Source organism: Silurus aristotelis (assembly GCF_946808225.1).
Source record: "Silurus aristotelis genome assembly, chromosome: 2".
NCBI lineage: Eukaryota > Metazoa > Chordata > Actinopteri > Siluriformes > Siluridae > Silurus > Silurus aristotelis.
In genome coordinates this window covers 25,624,526-25,642,208 of record NC_139575.1, presented here as the reverse complement: position 1 = coordinate 25,642,208, position 17,683 = coordinate 25,624,526, and the positions used below count along the sequence as shown (strand labels likewise).

At 36.6% G+C, this 17,683-nt stretch overlaps 1 protein-coding gene across 1 annotated transcript; it reads left to right on the top strand.

The window, feature by feature from the left end:
- Positions 1-598: 598 nt before the first annotated feature.
- Positions 599-17,364, top strand: hyal2a (hyaluronidase 2a). The gene is made up of 8 exons (XM_083561888.1): positions 599-883; positions 1,293-2,271; positions 2,735-2,824; positions 3,016-3,403; positions 10,916-11,832; positions 12,012-12,101; positions 15,433-16,821; positions 17,215-17,364. The coding sequence occupies exons 2-7, from the start codon at positions 1,327-1,329 to the stop codon at positions 15,790-15,792; spliced, it is 2,790 nt and encodes a 929-aa protein (XP_083418014.1). The 5' UTR covers positions 599-883; positions 1,293-1,326; the 3' UTR covers positions 15,793-16,821; positions 17,215-17,364.
- Positions 17,365-17,683: the final 319 nt, after the last annotated feature.

The following is a 17,683-nucleotide window of genomic DNA, read 5'->3' as shown; positions in this document are numbered from 1 at the left end:
TTTGCTACTGTTCACTGTTAAAGTCAAATCAAGTCAAGTCAAGTCAACTGTTAACTGTTACACTCCGAAGAGTGTAATATACAACAGGTATACTGGCGGTGCTATTTTGTATTTTGTGTATTTGTGTATTTGTCTTACACTGTCTTGTGTTGTCTTTGCACTGTTTGCACCAGGTTGCACACGATGCACTTTATGTGGCGAGGACACTTACTAGTCCTCAGCCCTGTGTTTTCTGTTTTCTGTGATTGTTGTTGTATGTGGCACCAGGGTTCAGGAGGAACGTTGTTTCATATCACTGTGTAATGCATCGGCTAAATATGGTTGAAATGACAATAAAAGCTTATAGATATACATGTGTAGTTTTATTGCTGTTTTATTAATATATTGTCATGTCCGTTCACAATTCAAATATATACTAGGGTGATGATTTAATTTATTGTATGAATTTCAAAAAACTATTTGACTTCACCATGATTGTATTCAAAACAGACAACAAAAGCACAACAGAATTCTGAGGGTTAGAATAAAATGAATGGGGGTCGTAAAAGTCACGCCCACTATGGCTCAAGTAGCGTAGCAACCACACAACCCCGCCCCTTCTTCTGTGGGATCAATGAAAGCGCAGCCGGGAGTTGTGTGTGAGTGTGTTTGAGTGTGTGTGTGTGTGTGTGTGTGTGTGTGTGTGTGTGTGTGTGTGTGAGTCCACCATAAAACTTTAAGCAAAGTCATATATAGATGATAAGAAGACAATACGGTATGCGGCTGTGATTTGAAAGCGTGTGCTCCGAGACCCGGATTCAGTGTTATGGAGTGGTGCGAGGTGTACAGCACTGAACCGATCACTTCATTTAAGTGGGAAAGGTCTCTGTTCCTGGTGTGAACGGTAAGATGCAGTACTTTAGAGGATTTTATTGTGTTTCTTGGGTTTCAACTGTTTACAGGGGTTTATGCGTAATTCATGAACTCCAAATAAACTACAGAATGTCTTATAAAAGTGTCATTAAATAGAAAAAAGAATCTAGATTTAATCTACATAAAAATCTATCTATCTATCTATCTATCTATCTATCTATCTATCTATCTATCTATCTATCTATCTGTCTATCTGTCTGTCTGTCTGTCTGTCTGTCTGTCTGTCTGTCTGTCTGTCTGAATGACTGAATGATTTTGTCTGTTTTTAATTACCTATTGTAAGGACATAACTTTTATTAGTTAAATCCAAAAGAAAGGTTTAAACAAGAGAAACTTTTTTTTTATTGTCAACTAAAACTCTTTATTCCTCATTTAAACAGACCTTAACATCAACAAAGCTGTTGTTGTGAAAAGATGACAGAAGGCATGGCTAACTGGATTCTGTCTAAATGGAAACTCTGGTTAATAGTTCCACTAGTGTTGGACTCTTTTGCTAAAGCCCAAAACCTGAAACCTACAAGATGGCCTCTATACCAGGGTAAGCCTTTGTTGCTAGCCTGGAATGCCCCCACTGAAGACTGTCGGCCACGCCACAATGTTAATTTTCCGCTGGACCAGTTCCAGATTGTGGCTTCACCAAATGAAGGTTTCACCAAACAAAATCTCACCATTTTCTATAAGGATCGACTTGGCCTGTACCCGTATTTTAATACTGACAAGAATCCGGTGAATGGTGGCCTTCCTCAACTTGCCAGCCAGACTAAGCACCTTGAGAAGATGTCACAAGACCTCGAGAAATACATTCCTAACGCAGCAGCAAAAGGCCTTGCGGTGTTCGACTGGGAGGAATGGCGCCCCCTATGGATTCGGAATTGGGATTCTAAGAACATTTACAAAAACCAGTCCCAGCTCTTGGTGTCCAAAAAGAACCCGACGTCGGACCCGGCTCGGCTGACAAAGGTGGCTCAACAAGAGTTTGAGATATCAGGGCGCAATTTTATGCTTGAGTCCTTGCGGTTGGCCAAACATCAGCGTCCAAACCAGCTGTGGGGATTCTACCTGTTTCCTGACTGCTACAACCATGATTACCTCAAAAGCCTAGAGAGCTACACAGGTCGTTGTCCTGACCCAGAGATAGCCCGGAATGACCAGCTGACCTGGCTGTGGACAGAAAGCACAGCACTTTTTCCATCCGTCTACATAGGTTCAGTGTTGCGTTCAACTGCGTTCGCTCGCCAGTTTGTTCGGAACAGGGTGAAAGAGGGCATGAGAGTAGCATCTTTGGGCTCTGACCTGGCACGCCCAGTGTTTGTGTACGTTCGTCCCACGTACATCAACGAGCTGGCCCTTCTTACTGAGGTGAGTCTTGATGGATGTTATAATTTAGGTTCTCTAGAGATTCCACCTATTATTGGATGAAAATGAACGTTTAACCGTCTGTTTAGAACTGATAACACCCCTTACCATCCATAAGTCATAGTGTAATATGTGTACATTTCCATCAAGCGTCGCTTGTACCCTAACCCTAACCTTTCCCTCTTATCTCTACCAGCAGACTTTTCCTGCTTCAGCAAATATGCATAGATTTCTGTACTCAAGTCTGCATGCAGGAAGGGAGGTGGTCACATATTCCATGACCACCACCCAGTGCCAATCCTCTGGTTGTTTCCTAATTAAAATAAGAGTGGACATGCACAATTTTAGCTTTTTGCAGGAAAATAGCATAATAAAAAAAAATGTCAGAACTAGCAGAAAAAGGCCTTTGATTGGTGCTTGTCCTGTTTGACCTAATCAGTGATTTGATCTTTGTTTCTCTTCACAGGTTGACCTGATCTCCACCATTGGAGAAAGTGTGGCACTGGGTGCTGCTGGCATTATACTCTGGGGAGATGCCAATTATTCAAGCAGCAGTGTAAGCATTTGCATTTTAAATTGAACAATCTCACTTCAATTCACAAATACTGTTTTTAAAGTATTTGTCTAACATAGACTACATGCCAATGTTTTTCCATGTTATTGTCGGTAGATATAATTTTGCCTTAGTACTCTTTTTTATTTGTTGTTGCATTTATTGTTTCCTTTATCTGTGCATTCTATTTTTAGGTGATCTGTAGGAAGCTGGCTGAGTATGTCCAGGGGCCACTGGGCCATTACCTCCTCAATGTTTCCAGTGCAGCTGAACAGTGTAGTCAGTCAGTGTGTGGCTCCCGTGGCCGCTGTATGCGCAGGCAACCAGACTCAGATACATACCTGCACCTGGACCCTCAGAGTCACAGGATTGTGATGCAGGGGAAAAGCCTGGCAGTCGAAGGACACATGGGATCTGAGGAATTGAAACGCATTAGGGAAGATTTTATCTGCCAGTGTTTTAGCGGCTATCAAGGGTCTTACTGTGAGCTGCCGGATCCCAGGTATAACAGAGGGCGGGGACACAAACTGCATGTATCGTGGAGTTCCTGTCTTCTCTTTTTGCTGCTCACATTATTGAACTGAGTATTCAGAATACTGGACATTTATACAGCCTGCTGTGGACAGTTTTACATTCTCTGTGACACGAAGGAAGCATTTGCTTCTGTAAATTTATTTGTAAAATGCAATCTTATTGTACAGTTTCTAATGTTCTTTTTCTTATTGCTATACAAATTTTATTATAATTTAATTTTTATAGAAATATTCAAGGGTGTTCAACGAAATATCTAGAAAAACTGATTGAAAAACTGATTTTTTTTTTTTTTTTTTTTAAATGCCAGTCTTTAGCCTAATCGCATTTTGTATAATTGGAAAGTTAAATGTAAAAAAAGTGGGTGTCCCCAATGAGGAAACAATGCTGATAAGAAATTAAATAAGCACAGAAAAACTAGTCCAAATAAGCACTTATGTTTATTATCTTAGATCATGGATTCACAAACAACATAAAAAAAATAAAACTAATTTGCGAATCATCATCATACATATAAATGATACACTGTCTCTAATTTAAGTTGATGTTAATTGAATTAATTATTGAATTTATTTTATTGTGGTGATTTAAGTGCTGTGGTGTGATCACTTAAACAATACTAGGACTTTTTTTTGCAGTCATATAGACCCGATTGACACATATTTTCTAGGTTTACACTCACTCTTGCTATTTAATAAATAGTTGTGTCTTTAAAATGTATAATTGTTTGTCTGTTAAATGTGTAAGTATGGCAAAAAATGGAAAGGAAAAAAGGGAGCGCTTGTGGTTGAATATTGTGTTATGTGTTAGTGTACATATTATACCATTTTATAGATAAATCAAAATCTATACACCAGATAGACTCCAAATAAATGGCAACCACCAGTCTATGTGGAATTAAGGTCCCTCTTTTAACGTGGCATTACATTGCAATGAAGTGAATCATAAAAGAAGCATATACTACATCTGTCACACTTGTGTTTGCAATGGGGCCACTGCCTGCATTTTGCCAGCCCACAATTACAGGCTTTCAGATGCCAAGCAGTTCTATTTGTGTCCTCTAGTTCATTGGGGTTTTCCAATCTATATAATTCAGTGAACTGTTGCAGAAAAACACAAATGCATTAACAATGCTTTTTTTTTTTTAAACTATGCCAAAAAGTACTTTGCTTTTATTAAGTGCTTTTTCATATCTGACACATCTGAAGTTTACTATCGCAAATGATTTTGTAAAATTGTGAAACCCAGAAACACATGTGGAAGCGATCTTTCAGATAACAGCCCACCCATAGGCTATACACAGATCAGCCATAAAATTAAAACTACTAGCAGGGGACGTGAATAACACTGATTAATTATCTTGTTACACTAAAATCTGTCAAGGGGTTGGATATATTTGGTAGAAAGTGAACAGAGTTGATGTATTGAAAGCAGGAAAAATGGAATCTGTTCAACTTTGCCAAGAATCAATTTGTTATAGCTAGATGACATCAGGGCATTTTCAGAACACCAGGTCTTTGTGGGGTGTTCCTGGAAAGGACAACCAGTGAACTGTAACAGGGTCATGAATGTACAAGGCTCATTGATATACATAAAGAGAGAATCCTAGACCGTCTGGTCACATCCCACTGAAGGTCTGTTAGAGGACTTGTGGAGTCCATGGCTCAACATGCATTAGACTGTTTGAATTGAATTGAAATAGAATTAATGTTTCTTTTATTATGAGGGGCTGTCATAAATATGAAAAAATTAATATTCTTCAAGAAGCACAAAAACAGCAGAGACAGCCATACAATGCTTACAGTGTTTGTACAATGCAATTAATTGCACAATGTATTGTACCTGACTGCTTTTATATATGATGAATATTATTCTTTTGTTTTTTTAAATTTGACCATATAGTCAGATTTTAGGAAATAATTTCATGTAGGTAAAAAAAAACAAAAAAAAAAAAAACAGTTTCGTCCAGTTTGTCCAAAAGAGTCGGCTCTTTGTGCGAGCTGAGTCAAATGATCCGACTCTTCCCATTACGATTCAACGTTTGAAAAAGAAACAGACTCCGCCCACGCGTCTCCCTTTGTACCGGCCACTCTCAGGCCCCGCCCACTGGAAAGATTTCTTCCTCTTTTCGCTTTTTAAAAGCAATTCCGTGTCACGATTTTTTTTACTTCTAGTGTTTCGTTTTTGTGATTGAAACACAAACAGAGCGACACGGTACAGTAGGTAAGATGAGAGAACTTTATATATTTATATGTACGATATGTATATGTAGGATATTGTAGATAAGAGGCAACTTTTTAACCAGTGTTACCAAGCGAGTACAATCAATATCTCATATACAAACAAATCATATTTCTCCCGTCCCGTTGTTTTAAACAAATCGGAGATTTATAAATCAATTTCAGAATTTTTGTTAGTTCTATAAAACTTGAAATGATCATTTTTTGTAAGCAGATATTATTTATATTTCTCGAAAGAAGCTACAGTTTCAGCTAAGAGAATACAACAGCTTCACTTGCAAGTAAATATGTTTAGAAATAAGTTTATTAATTTTGTGTTTGTTGTATAAAAACATATAGAATTGTATAGAATCGTAATTAGAGTCATTACATAACTTTTTTTTTTTTTGCAGTGTTTGCAGTACCTTTCCATCTACTTCCTATGTTTTAGTTTGTTCTTGTTTAATTTGGAGTTTCAGGAACTTAATACAAAAGAACTACACCCCTATGTAAAATGTAAAATAAAAACAAAATGCAATGATTTGCAAAGCTCACAAACCCCCAAATACAACATAGAAAACATAACAAATGTTTAAACGGAGAAAATGAATCATTTTACTGGAAAATAGTTTTTAATTTGATGGGGCGCAACATGTCTAATAAAAGTTGGGACAGGGCCATGTTTACCACTCTGTAGCATCCACTCTTCTTTTAACAACAGTCTGTATGCATCTGGAAACTGAAAAGACTAGTTGCTGGAGTTTTGAGAGATAAATGTTGTCTCATTTGTGCTCAATACAGGTTTCCAGCTGCTCAACACTCCTAGGTCTTCTTTGTCATATTTTTCATTTCTTGATATGTTATCTAGAGAAAGGTTTGGAGTGCAGGCAGGCCAGTTCAGCAGCAGGACTCTTTTACAATGAAACCATGCTATTGTAATAAATGCTATCATTTGGCATTGTCTTGCCGAAATATGCAAGGCTTTTCCTGAAAAAGACGTAATCTGAATGCAAGCATTTGCTGCTCTACAACCTATTTATATCTTTCAGCAATGATGCCTTTCCAGATGTGAAAGCTGCACATTCATTAGCCAGCTAATCCAAGCAAGCTAATGACCATCAGGGATGCAGGCTTTTGAACCGAGCACTCATAACAACCCAGATGGTCCCTCTCATCTTTAGTCTGGAGGATACGGGCCCATGTTTTCCAAAAATTATTTTTAAATGATTGTGGTGTTTCTGAGCTCATGCAGTAAATTTTATTTCATAATCATTGCACATAGAGCTTTCTCCAGATTTTTTGAATCTTTTGATGATATTATATACAATATTATGTTGTATATTATTCAATGATATTGTATATTATCTAAGTCTTAGCAGTTTTTTCTTGAGTAACATTATTCTGAAATTTTTCCACAAATTATAAGACAGAAGACAAGCTTTTTTCACAGATTTGTGAACTGCTGCCTGTTGATATTGTGCCAATTGATGTAATTCGTTGCAAAACACTGACCTTTTCAGCCTTTTGTTGTTCCTTTTTTTCTTTTTTTACTTTTTGCAGAAATGAGATTCCTCATTCTTCATACCTCATTTTCTTCTTAAATCACCCATTTCCTCATTTTAAACACGTCATGTTTTCTATGTTTGATTGTGAATATAATATAGGGTTATGAGATTAGCAAATCATTGCATTCAGTTTTTATTTACATTTTACCCAGTGTCTAACTTTTTTAGAATTAGGGTTGTAACATCCATTCATCAAGGAAGACTAGATTTCAGCGTATGGCTAGGATTGGACAGCCACAGGAACATTAGTGAGGTCAGGCACTGAAGCAGTCTTAAATGCAGTTAGCATTCCAGTTAATCCCAAAGGTGGTGTTGAGATTAGTACTTGAGCCACTCAAGCTTTTTCACACCATGCTTATTAGAATGGGCCTGAAAGTTCCAGTGAAGGGTGACAAAGACATTTACAGAGATAATTAGTTTCATACAAAGGTATGACAACAGTTAGGAGAAGAACCACAAATCGCTGTAATGGTCAAGTGTCTACAAACATTTACTAGATTTCCTTTAGCCTGTGACATGTAAATCAATTGATGTACAAATTAGGGATGGGCAATATGCACTTAATTACTTAATACAATAATACTTTATGCTTACACTTAATATTACAGTTTTCCGTTATTTTTCTATGTGCTTATAATAGGGCCACATAAGTCATATCAATATGCAGCTTTGAGAGCCATTTAAAAACATAGTTAAAATTTTTTAAAGTGAATTGTGACCATCGTTAATTTATATTAGTATTAAAAAAAAGCAATACGAATTAAGTACGAAAGAAAATATAATATATATATATATTTACCAGTGCTTCAAGGATTCAAAATCTAACCCGAAGGGAAAAAAAAAAATCTAAATATTGTACAAATACTTTATAAAACTTTATTTAACTTGAATATGCTTCAACACATCAACATGGTATAAATGCAGAATTGTTCTTATCCTTTATTAATCAATTAATTTGATAAAAAAATATCTATTGGATGTTTATTCTATTTTTATGTTATTATAGCTGTATAAAACCCGTATTCAGGGTATTTATGGATAAAAGTGTACTTAGAAAAATGCAAACGCCACATAGTGCTTTTAACTTTAATTTAGACATTTAAAAGCTTATAGTGGCTGCTTGTTGATGAGTGCATGTGTAATTTATCCTTTTAAAAAATGTACCCATGCTGAGTTGTTTCTTTCTGTAAAAAAAACAACAACAGCATTTGAACTTAAGAAATCGAAATAAAAAATTATTTTGCCAATTTTTGTTAACAAAAATACACATTTTGTTCATTTGTGAAGATATAAACATCTAGAATATATAATTAATTTAATTTTGTATAATATTTAAATGATATATGCATAAATTAAATATACAAACATCCAAAACAAGCATTTGAGTGTATAGTAAAGCCGCAATAAATCACATTTGAAAACAGATAAGTTAATTAATGTAGTACACAAATGCTATGAAAAGAGTATGGAACAAAGAAACGCAGCAAACTAACGGGCTAAGCATTCGTTTAAAACCACAACAGTGACTAAAAATGCGATCGTTTACTGCTGCTGTTATTTGATGCTTTTAGATTCGGTGTTTGTTCGCACCGTTTTTAATCGCATCCATCACAATGTCACTAGTGAGCCGATTGCGCAACCCGATACTTGCGAGTCACGACAGAACAGATCATTAAACCACACCAGTTTCGCCTGATGAGGGTTATACAGTTTTTGCTTATCGTGCTGATGTTTCGCCTTCATCTGGGACACCAGCGTGTTTTCTTTTCATGTGCTTGTGCATCCTGTGGTACTTCCATCAAACACAAGCTCTGCTTTGCCTTTAATATAAAATGCTTCCATGCCTTGCGTTTAATATACAATGTTCTAATTGCCTTGCGTTTAATATAAAATGCTTCCATGCCTTGGATCACTTGGGACACAAACTTTTTCCTGCTGCCAGTTGACCTGTACTTTTGCCATTAAGCAAGCGGCTGTGTTATCTTGCCATCACGCTAACCCGTAACTTGAACAGCCCAACTAATCGATAACGACATTCGTTGACAACGAATGTCGTTATCGATTTTATTGATTAGTTGTTGCCTCCCCAATCCCGTAGTTACTTTACTGGTATATCATGGACAGTATGATATGGCACAACCCTAATACAGATTCTTCTGAGGAGGCTTTAAAAGCAAGGATACACAGGTGCTTCCTATGTGGAAATCTTTTTTTCCCTATATTTTTTTAGCGTGTCCTGTAAGCCAAGGGTATAAATACTCCCCCTTTTTTTAATTTTTAACCTAAAGTCATTGTAAAAACGTTCACAGTCGTACAGGTGCACGTTTTGGATCGAGGAAATGTATAAGAAAAAAAAAAAAAATAATGATATACTTATGTAGCAGGTTGCTACTAAATATATTGTTTTCTAGCTTTTACTTCGGGGACATTCACCTCTAAAGGTTTGGGTGATAGCATTAGAGCAGCACTATTTCAGCACAAGCAAAGGCATGCTGATATCATGTAGCAGCTGTCATCCTGTTTATTCAACAGTTTCCCACATAGATTAGACATAATGTTACATATACAGTATCTCACAAAAGTGAGTACACCCCCTCATATTTCAGCAACCATTTAGTCTCAAGAAGTAATACTGTAGAAATGAATAAATTTTAAAGTAGCCAATGTGCAGCTGGTATAGCAGTACAGATTTACTGTCCTCTGAAAATAACTCAACATACAGCCATTATTTGTTTAAAGAGCTTCCAACAAAAGTGAGTACACACTAAGCGATAACAGCTTTACATTGTGTAACCATGCAAAGCCACGTGTCCTATTCATCATGTTCATGTTTTTGTCTGCTTGACAGGACCATAGTCAAAAATTAAGATACCTGACATTCCAGCCATATGTAGTTCTTCCCAAAACTGCTACCACAAAAACTTGTTGTAAACAACAAAAAGCATGGTTTACATGGGTTGGAGTGGAAGATCTTGAAAGGCCTGCTGCTGAGCTCTGACCTCCACCCAATTGAACATCTTTGGGATGAATTGAATCACTGAATTGGATGAATTGAATCACTGAATCAGTGGAGGTTATTATAACAATATATATATATATATATATATAAATAAGCAAATGGGAACTTAATGTGGAGCAGGATGTTTAAAATGTGTATATGACTGTTATGGACACGTGTCCACAAACTTATGTCCGTGAAGGGTGAATGCAAAGTTCTAAAATGTTAGATTTCTTTTTTTGGTATCAGCATTTTTTTCTAAGTTCATATACGAAACCATACCATGAAAATTGTATGATGCTGTTAATTTAAGTTACACATTACACATGATACAAACATAAAAAAAAATATAAACATGAGACCATAACAGGAAGCCTTTCTCACTTTGTCTAAATACTCAGACATGCTATGCGGCTTATTATTATTGTGGGCAATTATTATAGATAATTGCCTATCCATTATAATATATCTTTAAGTGTTAACAGAAATGGCCTCTCATTACAGAAATTACCTTTTAAAAGGACTTTCAACTTATTATACATTTGAATTGACTTGTTTCATCGCATAGTGTGTTCACCTCACTAGAGTTCTAAATTTTTTTTATGATTGTATGCTCTTGTGCAGATGACAGGAATTATTGTAACTTTGAAAATAAGCAACAAAAAAAAAAAAGATAGAGGACGTGATCTTGCATACTGTTTATGAATTTTTTGCATGTTTTTTTCATGCTTGCCCTGAAGTAAATAACTGTTACATGTTTCTTTATGATGTCTTCTGCCAGGTATGGGCACCATTGCACACTGGGCACCATGTCACACCTTTATCTGCCTTTTTTTAACTTGTCCTGTCATGAGCCGACCACTTAAATTACCATCAGATTTTCCATTCTTTACAGTATGGAATGCTCCTACTGAAAAGTGTGCATCTGAGTATGGCGTTGATCTGGACTTGAACATTTTTGATATCGTCCACAATCTGAACCAGAGCTTCATTGGCAGTAACATCACCATCTTCTACTCGGACAAGCTAGGCTTCTATCCTCACTACAATGAGAAAAACGTATCTGTGTATGGAGGTGTTCCTCAGAACTATAGTCTGCATGATCACCTCTTGGAAGCCTATTTTAATGTGCAACAGCAGATGCCAAATAAAGACTTTAGCGGCCTGGCTGTAGTGGACTGGGAGAGCTGGAGACCAGTTTGGGAGCGCAACTGGAACAGTAAGGAGATATACCAGCAAGGCTCTAGAACACTGGTAAAAACTAAACACCCAGACTGGAAACCAGAGCAGATAGAAATCCAGGCTAAGAAAGACTTTGAAGATGCAGCACAGGCCTTCATGGAGCAAACAATCAAGCTTGGAAGAGGCGAAAGGCCTGGAGGACTGTGGGGATTCTATGGCTTTCCCTGTTGCTACAACTATCAGTATAAAAAAAAAGAGAACTACACAGGGGAATGTCCAACACTAGTCATGAAAATGAACAACAAGTTATCTTGGTTGTGGAACGTCAGCACGGCTTTATATCCCGATATTTATATGGATCTGAGCCTCAAGGGTCGTGATCGAGACATTCAACTGTATGCCCGAAATAGGATCATTGAAGGCATGAGAGTGAGAGAGCAAGTCTCTCCTATTAAACCAGCTGTCATCCCCTATGCCCGTATCGTCTATACCTATTCAATGACCTTCCTCTCGCAGGTATTGATCCATATGTCTGTACAAATGCATATTTACAGACTGATTACAATGAACTGCTGATATTAATGGCTTGATAGTGCGCCACTGCATTGACCTTTCAGTTCTCACAATTCATGAAGTCATTCCTAAAGGCTTCTATTGAAAGACACTGTACAGTTTGACTCCTTTGTGTTTTATAGGAGGATCTGGTTCATACTCTTGGAGAGAGTGTCGCATTAGGGACAGCAGGAATTGTGCTATGGGGAGATGCTAGCTATGCCACAAACAAGGTAAAATATACCACAGTTTCTTTTTAAACCTTTATTGCCCCAAAAAATAAACCCGAGTATCTTTTTTGGACAAATGTTCAATAACAAATCTGAACATAAAACCATCTTGATTCCATACTACCTCGGAATTTCTATTTTTTATGGTTAAATTTGCCTGTAATTGGAGCGCCTCTTTCACGGGACAAAGATTTAAGCACAGTACACAAGTTTTTGAAAATACTGTTAGTTTTACATTCATTTGTTATTTATCACAAACCTTTTTGATTACATTATTGTTAGCAGTCCTATGAGACAAATCTTTTAATATTTACCAGAATTTATGTTTGTTGCTTTTATTTCTTTTGCTTTATTGCCTTAATGATGGCATGACCTTAGATCAAAATGATCAGTGTTGCACAAACACCTGCTTGTTCTTAAAGCTTGTTCTGCTTAGATTAAAAGAGTGAACTAGAAATAGTGTAGAATCTTGAACCTTGTGGATATTAGTGATGTTTCATTTCCTTGTTTTTACAGCTTTCAAAATTCTATTCATTTTAAATGAGGGTGGAAAATCAATGGGTTTCAGACATTTGGGTGTAACAGTGCCATAAAGCAGATTAGAGCCATTTGGGATTTGACTTTGAACTTTAAGGTGGCATATTTTAAATGTAATTTGAGTAAGAAATAAACAAACAAAACAAAAACAAATGGAAAAGTAAACCCCTGAAGGTTTAAACTGACGTGTTTTATCTCTAACTCCCCTCCACACATCGGTTTTAGCACGCATGGTACCGTTCAAGATGTATAACTAAATTATATATATAATAAAGTTTAACATAAGCATTAGGTATGGCGCAGCTGAAAAAAAATAGCAACAAAAAGTGCAACACTTCTAGAAAAAAAAGGACCATTTAAATGTTCTAAATGGGTTTTTCAGATAATTAAGGGTTTCTATCTTCCATAATAGCTGCCCTCTAATAAGGAAAGCACTTGAATGTAGGTTTCTACAATAAAGAAAAGAAAATAGCTGCATTGATTTTAAACCTCTAAATTTGTATTTGCCAAAAATAAAAAGAACAATATTTTTTTTCTACTTTGCATCTGCTCACAGGCTATCCAGCCGACCTCAGCAGTTTTGGTGATTTACTCACTCACACAAATCTCATACACTTCCCGTTCCAGAAAGTCACCTGTTTTTTTTCCAAGCTTACAGTTCACGTCATCTTAAAGAAGTCTGAAAAAAGTTTTGACTTGCAGTGTTACTCATTTCGGTTGTAGTTGTTGTTACTTGTGTCGATGGATATGGCGATAATTCAGACTTGAGGCTATAATCTTTCAGCAACCATTTTAGTATAATCATCCCATGGGACAATACTATAGAAATAAACTTGGATATATTTTAGAGCAGGGGTCACCAACCTTTTTGAAACTGAGAGCTACTTCTTGGGTAACGATTAATGTAAAGGGCTACCAGTTTGATACACACAAGTTGAAATAACACACGAGTTCTGAAATAATAAATTTGCTTAATTTACCCCTCAATTATATGTTATGTTGTTATTAATAATTAATGATATCTATTAATCATCTATATCTAGTCATCTATATTTTAATATTGTCATTTTCAAATTCAAACTAATGCAAGTGTGATTTAAAAAAAGAACAGCAACAAAATAATTGCGTGCAGCTCACTGGTTAATGGCGCTATGGTGAGTTATTTTTTAGAAAAGTCCTGCGGGAGACCCATGTTGGTGACCCCTGTTTTAGTGTAAACAATGTGCAGCTTGTATAGCGGTACAGATTTCCGTGCTGTGAGTTAGCTGACGCATGAGTGCTGCCAGCACTGCTTTAGAGGTTGTAGAAGCAGAAGGTCCACTTGCCAGTGCACAGATCATACGTCGCACACTAAAACAAGTCGGTTTGCAGGGCCGTCATACCAGAAGGAAACCTCTTCTGAAGCTGGCAAGAAAGCCTGCAAACAGTTTGCTTAAGACAACCTGTTCAAGAGCATGAATTACTGGAACCATGTCCTGTGGTCTAGTGAGACTAAAATACACTTGTTTGGCTCAGATGGTGTCCAGCATGTGTGGCTACGCACTGGTAAGGACTAGCAAGACTTGCATTTTGTCTTGTGTCTTACAGTCAAGCATGGTGGTGGTGGCATCATGATCTGGGGCTGCATGAGTGCTGCTGGAATCTGAAGGTGACTGAGTGGCCAAGTATGTCTTCAGACCTTAACTCTATTAAGTACATGTGGGGCAACCTCAAACAGAAGGTGGAGCCATGTGTCTAACATCCAACAGCTTTGTGATGTCATTATTGAGGAGTAGAAGAGGATCCCAGCAACAACCTGTGCAGCTCTGGTGAATTCTATGCTCAGGAGGATTAGGGCAGTGCTAGATAACAATGGTGCTTACACAAAATAGTGACACTTTGGACACAGTTTTTACATGTTCACTTAGGGTGTACTATTTATTAATTTCTATACTATTGCCCCTTAAGAAGATCTACTAAAAATGGTTGCTAAATTGTGAGGGGTGCAGTCAGTTTTGAGATACTGTATGTGTTGCAAGATTTCCTTTCCGTTTTTCTTTTCCCATGTACAGTACTAACTAGCATCTTCAAGCCATCCTCATGTGAGTGCTAAAATTCCGACATGATGTGACTCTGAGTCAGACACAAGCAGAGGTAGGAACAAGGGAAATGTCATAAAATCCTGATAAACAGCTCACACACTGTAGTCACACAGAACTTGGCGTATTGGTGTGAACAGTGACTGGTGGGAGTAGGGAGAGAGTAGCAATGAGGAAACCCACAAGCAGGAGATAATCATAACCTCTTCTCCCATCAATTTTACATTTTGACAGAGGTTATTGCCAAGACTAAATGAAGGTTCTTTTTTTAACTTATTTATTTGGAGAAAATTTCCAGATGCTTGTGCAGGTAGACCAGAATATACTGTAAATATACTGGTAAGTTAAAACACTGGCTGAGAACCAGGATGGCTGATAATAAAAATAGAACTAGTATTCAGATTTTACTATTAATATAATATTACTAGTTAAAATACGTCATGCTCTGGGCTCTCTGGTTCCCTCCCAAATTCATTCCTGCTATTGGGTTGGGAACTCAAGTGAATCAGTGTGTGAATGTATGAGATGTGGTCAGTGATGACCTTGTATCTCATTGAGGGTGTATTCAGACCTAACTTCAAGTTTTCCAGGGATAGACTCTGGGTCCGCCACAACTCTGACGAGGACAAAGTGCTTGCTGAAGAGGAATATAGCATGAATTGATTTTTTCTTTGCTCCCCAGAAATGCCACAAAATAGTTCTGTTGTAATCTTTTACAGAGCACATGTCTACTTGTGAAAAATTACCTGGATGAAACCCTGGGCCGATATGTGGTGAATGTGACTACAGCAGCGTTTCTCTGCAGCAAGGAACTGTGTTCGTATAACGGCCGATGCACTCGGAGAGACCCACATTCTTCAGATTACCTTCATCTTGACCCAGCAGTATGGACCATCATCCCCAAAGCTGAGCTTCCTGACCTCAACAGTAACAGTCCTTCATATGTAGTAAAAATGAGTAATAATAATATTAATAATAATCATAATTTTACAAAACCATTTATGTGCCAGTGTTATCCAGGCTGGGGGGGCAAACACTGTGAGAAACAGGTGGCTTTTTATGAAAGTGAACTACTTTAGAGTTGATCTAGAACACTGATGTAACATAACATTTTTTTCAGAATATTTTTTTCAAACTTTAATCAAGAAAGATTGTGTAAATTATAAAAGACCTAGAAGGAAAAAAAGTATAAAGCAACCCAAAATTTTGTGAACTAAACATTTTATAGATTTGATAGCTTCAGCTATTTTGTGTAAATATGTATACAATACAAATTTCTAAACTAAAAAATGTATTTGAAAAATATTTATGTGTTGAATGTACTGTATAACAAAGCAGAGGTCAATGTTAATTTAGATCCCCCTCTTGTGGGGTTCTCTTGTATTACAACTGCAAAACATGTCTGAGTCAATAATCTTACCTGACCACTAGATAGCAGTAAAGGTACATCAAAACATTCTTCAGTCGCATATGCAGTTCTTTCTAGATCTATGCACAGTTTAATAGCTAGGTATTGCATTAGATGTGTGCTTTAATAATAATTGTAATCAATAATAATATAAAAATCATGACAGTGTGCAGGTATAAAAGCCTTTATATGGTTTTTGGCTAAATGTATTTTCCCAGCTGTTGCTGATGTTTATTATTGTTGTGGTTCATAAATTACATAAAGGTTTTCTATAGATAATTAAAAAGATTTAATTGGAGTAAAAGGTTTATTTTTAAGATTGAACTTAATCATCTGGCATAAATAAGTACTGCATGGCTGAAAATTGAATTGATGTATATTTTCCTGTCATTCTTGATTTCTACCAAATAATGAACAATAAACATTTGAATGGCCATTTGAATTAAAAAGAAATGTACAGTACTGAAAGTTTATCAAGAACTTCTACCTGTAAAGAATCTTTATACTTCATACTAATAAAATCACAGGATGTCAGGCTTTGCATTCTATATGGACAAAAGTACTGGGACACCTGTCTTTTCCAGAAATAAGCGGTTCATCCCAAAACCTTTACCACAATGTTGGAGGCACACAATTGTACAGGATGTCTTTGATTGTGTTCGCTTTCCATTTTCCATTTGATTGTATAGTGAATACAGAGGTTGTAGTGGAAGATTTTGAGTGGCCTGCTATAGAACTCTGACCTCAACCCTAATTAAAACCTTTGAGATGAATGAAAATGCTGACTGCACCCCAGGCCTCCTCACCCTACATCAGTACCTGACTTTACCTGCCTAATGTCCTCGTTTGTCTCCTAGTGTTGCTTATTATGCTTATGTTATTTATATGGCAAAATTGGGAGGCAATTTTGACCCAAAGATTTCAGTAGGTCTGTGGTGAGGATGTGATATATGTCAAATTGAACGAATGTTATTTGATTGACAGGTGCTCTGGCCAATGAAGTCTTTTTTTTTTTTTTTGTAAAAATAATATGAAAAATGAGCTACTTGAGGTTGCCTGGAGAGAGTTTTACTTGGATGTTGTTGGCTCACAGATTTAGGCTCACTAGTTTGATCACGAACTCGGGTTAATGTCGCTGACCAGTTCCACATGTTGACCCTGTTTGTATGTGGATTTCCTCTCTTTTTTTTTTACACTTTCAAAAGCATGAGAATTTGCTCCATTAAATTGCCTTTAGGTGCAATTAAGCGTGTGGATGTGTGTTCTCATCTGGGGCATAATAACTGTTGCTAAATAGGAATGAATAATGAATGTATGTGTTTCATTATTACTGATTACAGGACATAAAACTACATACATTCCAAATTGAAATGTATTTAAATACTTTCTAATTATCAAAATCATACAGTTTTTTTTCTGAAAGTATTGGAACGACATATCCACTTAAATTTTTACATTGAAGACATTTGGGTTTGAAATCAATAGATGGCTATAAGACAATAGATCAGGATGTCAGCTTTTATGTCTTGACAAAGTCAAACATCTTTGAACATGACACCTTT